A 2137-nucleotide genomic window follows, 5' to 3' on the forward strand; every position below is an offset into this window, starting at 1 on the left:
GGACGAGGCAAGGAGTCAGCTGTTGGTGTTCTTGTTTTGTTAACTGAGTTTGAATAGTACCTATTTCGTTGTCGCTCCACGATGTGTGCCTGTGTTGAGGATTATAACAAGGTGCTAAATTTCTGGGCTCCCGTGGAGGCTAATCCCAAACTTTATGGAGAGATTATTCTTCAGCGGTAACTTTTTTATTTTTTAAATTTAGTAATTTCTCATTCAGTTAGCTTTCTGTCGGAAATGTTTGGCTTTTTCATTTTAAGGTCTTACATTTTTCAGTTTTGTGGCTAAATTGTGTTTAGTGTTGCAATTTTCATTGTTCACAAATCCCTCCAGACTTGTATTGGCATTTAAATAGGCAGAATGTGAGTGCAGTGAATGACTGAATGTTTGCTGACAAACTGGATGGTGCGATAGTCCAGTGTGGAGTGCTCATGATCTCCTTAAACACTTGTGTGGAGCTTTGTCTGCTCTTGTGTAAACACGTTGTTGCTCTAAATAGTTTTGTATTAACTTTAAGATGCCCATGCTATTGCAGGTGAATGGATGGTATTTATTTTTCTTCCTGCTCTCATTATCCTCAGCTTGTTTGAAACCAATCCAGATGTTCAGAAGCTGTTCCCCAAGTTTGCTGCCCTTTCCAAGGAGCAACTGCAGAACAATCCTGACCTCCAGACCCATGGGGAAATTGTTGTCCGCAAGCTGACAGAATTTCTGAAAAAGAAACGGGAACACCAGGAACTTGTGAGTGATCTGGCAAAAAGTCATGCCCAGCAGCACAAGATCCCTCGAGTCAACTTTCAGGTACTTGCTGGACATAAAGGCTTGATCTGATGGCAGTCCTTTTTGGAATATAGTAATACTGGGTTTGGGTTTAAGCCTAATGTGGTGTGTTTTGTTTTTTGTGAGGTTTTTATTTAATCGGGAAGATTAATGACTTTAGAGAAGCCTGTTTCTGTAGCCTTAATGAGAATGCAATTGCCCATTCTGCCCCTATCCTTCAGAATGCATTTACAACCCTCTTTAAATTTCATGGTCCCGAAATGGAGTCCTACAGACTTGGATGTTGCTTTAATTTATAGAAAACTAATTCTGAGTAGTGTCGATGGCTAAATTCCTGCCTTGTACAGAAGCTTATCAGGCATAGCTAGGATGACAAATGTGACCACCAAAAAGGTTTGAGTATAAGGTGTATACCAAAACTTCCACAGTCCAAGTATCCCCCTCCAGATTTAGGGAATTCAAAGGAAAAATGGTTCACAAATCGGTTTATTCTCTTTTTAATTGCTTCCATCGAGGTAGTTTCTTTAATTGCATGACCACCGTCTATTGTCTATACACCCATTTCAATTTTTTTGCAATTGTACAAATCTAGAGTTGAGTAGTTCTAATGGTCAGTACTGGATTAACAATATAGTATTAATGAGCTGTTATGTTTGTATAATCTAATGCAAGCTTTCATAGATGGGAGGTTCCTTGGTTATAAGCAAAGACTAGCTCTTGCATCAAGCTTTTTTGGTTGCACTGTTGGTTAATGGTCTTCACAACATCATAACAATTTAGTATTAAACTAAGCATAGCCATTAATTCTACTTTTATAGGACCTGCAGTGTTTTCCTATAGAATTGTGCCTTTAAGGTAATAACTGCACTAGATGAGGTATTACTGTCTACCTCTACTTCCATGATGAAGTTCTAAGCCTCATTAGAGCAAACTCCTGAATTGGGCTAGCAACTGTAACAAGTTGTCATTTTTTCCTTTCCAGATCATCAGTGAAGTCATTGTCCTAGTGGCAGCAGAAAAGATTGATGGCTTTGGTCCTGATGCTCTAACAGCAATGAAGAATGTGCTGAAGGAGTTTCAAACTGACATGGGAGCTTGCTATGATAAGCTAGGATTTGATAAATGATCGTATTGTGTAAGCTGTCTTAATTGGATGCTCTTTTTGAGCTCTTGTATGAATAAAACTACTTCAAAAGTAAAGGGATGCCTGGGGTTTTCTATTTGACTAACTGATCCTAGAGGCTGTATATATTCTGTAGTTCTCTAGAGTGTTTAGAAGCTAAACTTGTCCTTTCTAGACAGGAGATGGTCATGAAGACCAGGATTTCTACCCACTATCGTACAACGTTATTGACCATTT

At 38.8% G+C, this 2137-nt stretch overlaps 1 protein-coding gene across 1 annotated transcript; it reads left to right on the plus strand.

The window, feature by feature from the left end:
• LOC120536215 (myoglobin-like) lies at window positions 1–1936 on the plus strand. Its single transcript, XM_039764552.1, has 3 exons — window positions 1–176; window positions 579–798; window positions 1760–1936. The coding sequence occupies exons 1-3, from the start codon at window positions 82–84 to the stop codon at window positions 1901–1903; spliced, it is 459 nt and encodes a 152-aa protein (XP_039620486.1). The 5' UTR covers window positions 1–81; the 3' UTR covers window positions 1904–1936.
• The last annotated feature ends 201 nt before the right edge of the window (window positions 1937–2137 follow it).

This window comes from Polypterus senegalus, chromosome 10, assembly GCF_016835505.1.
Source record: "Polypterus senegalus isolate Bchr_013 chromosome 10, ASM1683550v1, whole genome shotgun sequence".
Classification (NCBI taxonomy): Eukaryota; Metazoa; Chordata; class Cladistia; order Polypteriformes; family Polypteridae; genus Polypterus; species Polypterus senegalus.

What these genes read in the sequence shown, in the direction of transcription:
- LOC120536215 (XM_039764552.1), top strand. Translation starts at nt 82, where the DNA reads ATGTGTGCCTGTGTTGAGGATTATAACAAGGTGCTAAATTTCTGGGCT. An exon ending in GGAGAGATTATTCTTCAGCG is followed by an intron (nt 177 to 578) that starts GTAACTTTTTTA and finishes CATTATCCTCAG; the next exon opens with CTTGTTTGAAACCAATCCAG. An exon ending in TCCCTCGAGTCAACTTTCAG is followed by an intron (nt 799 to 1,759) that starts GTACTTGCTGGA and finishes TTTCCTTTCCAG; the next exon opens with ATCATCAGTGAAGTCATTGT.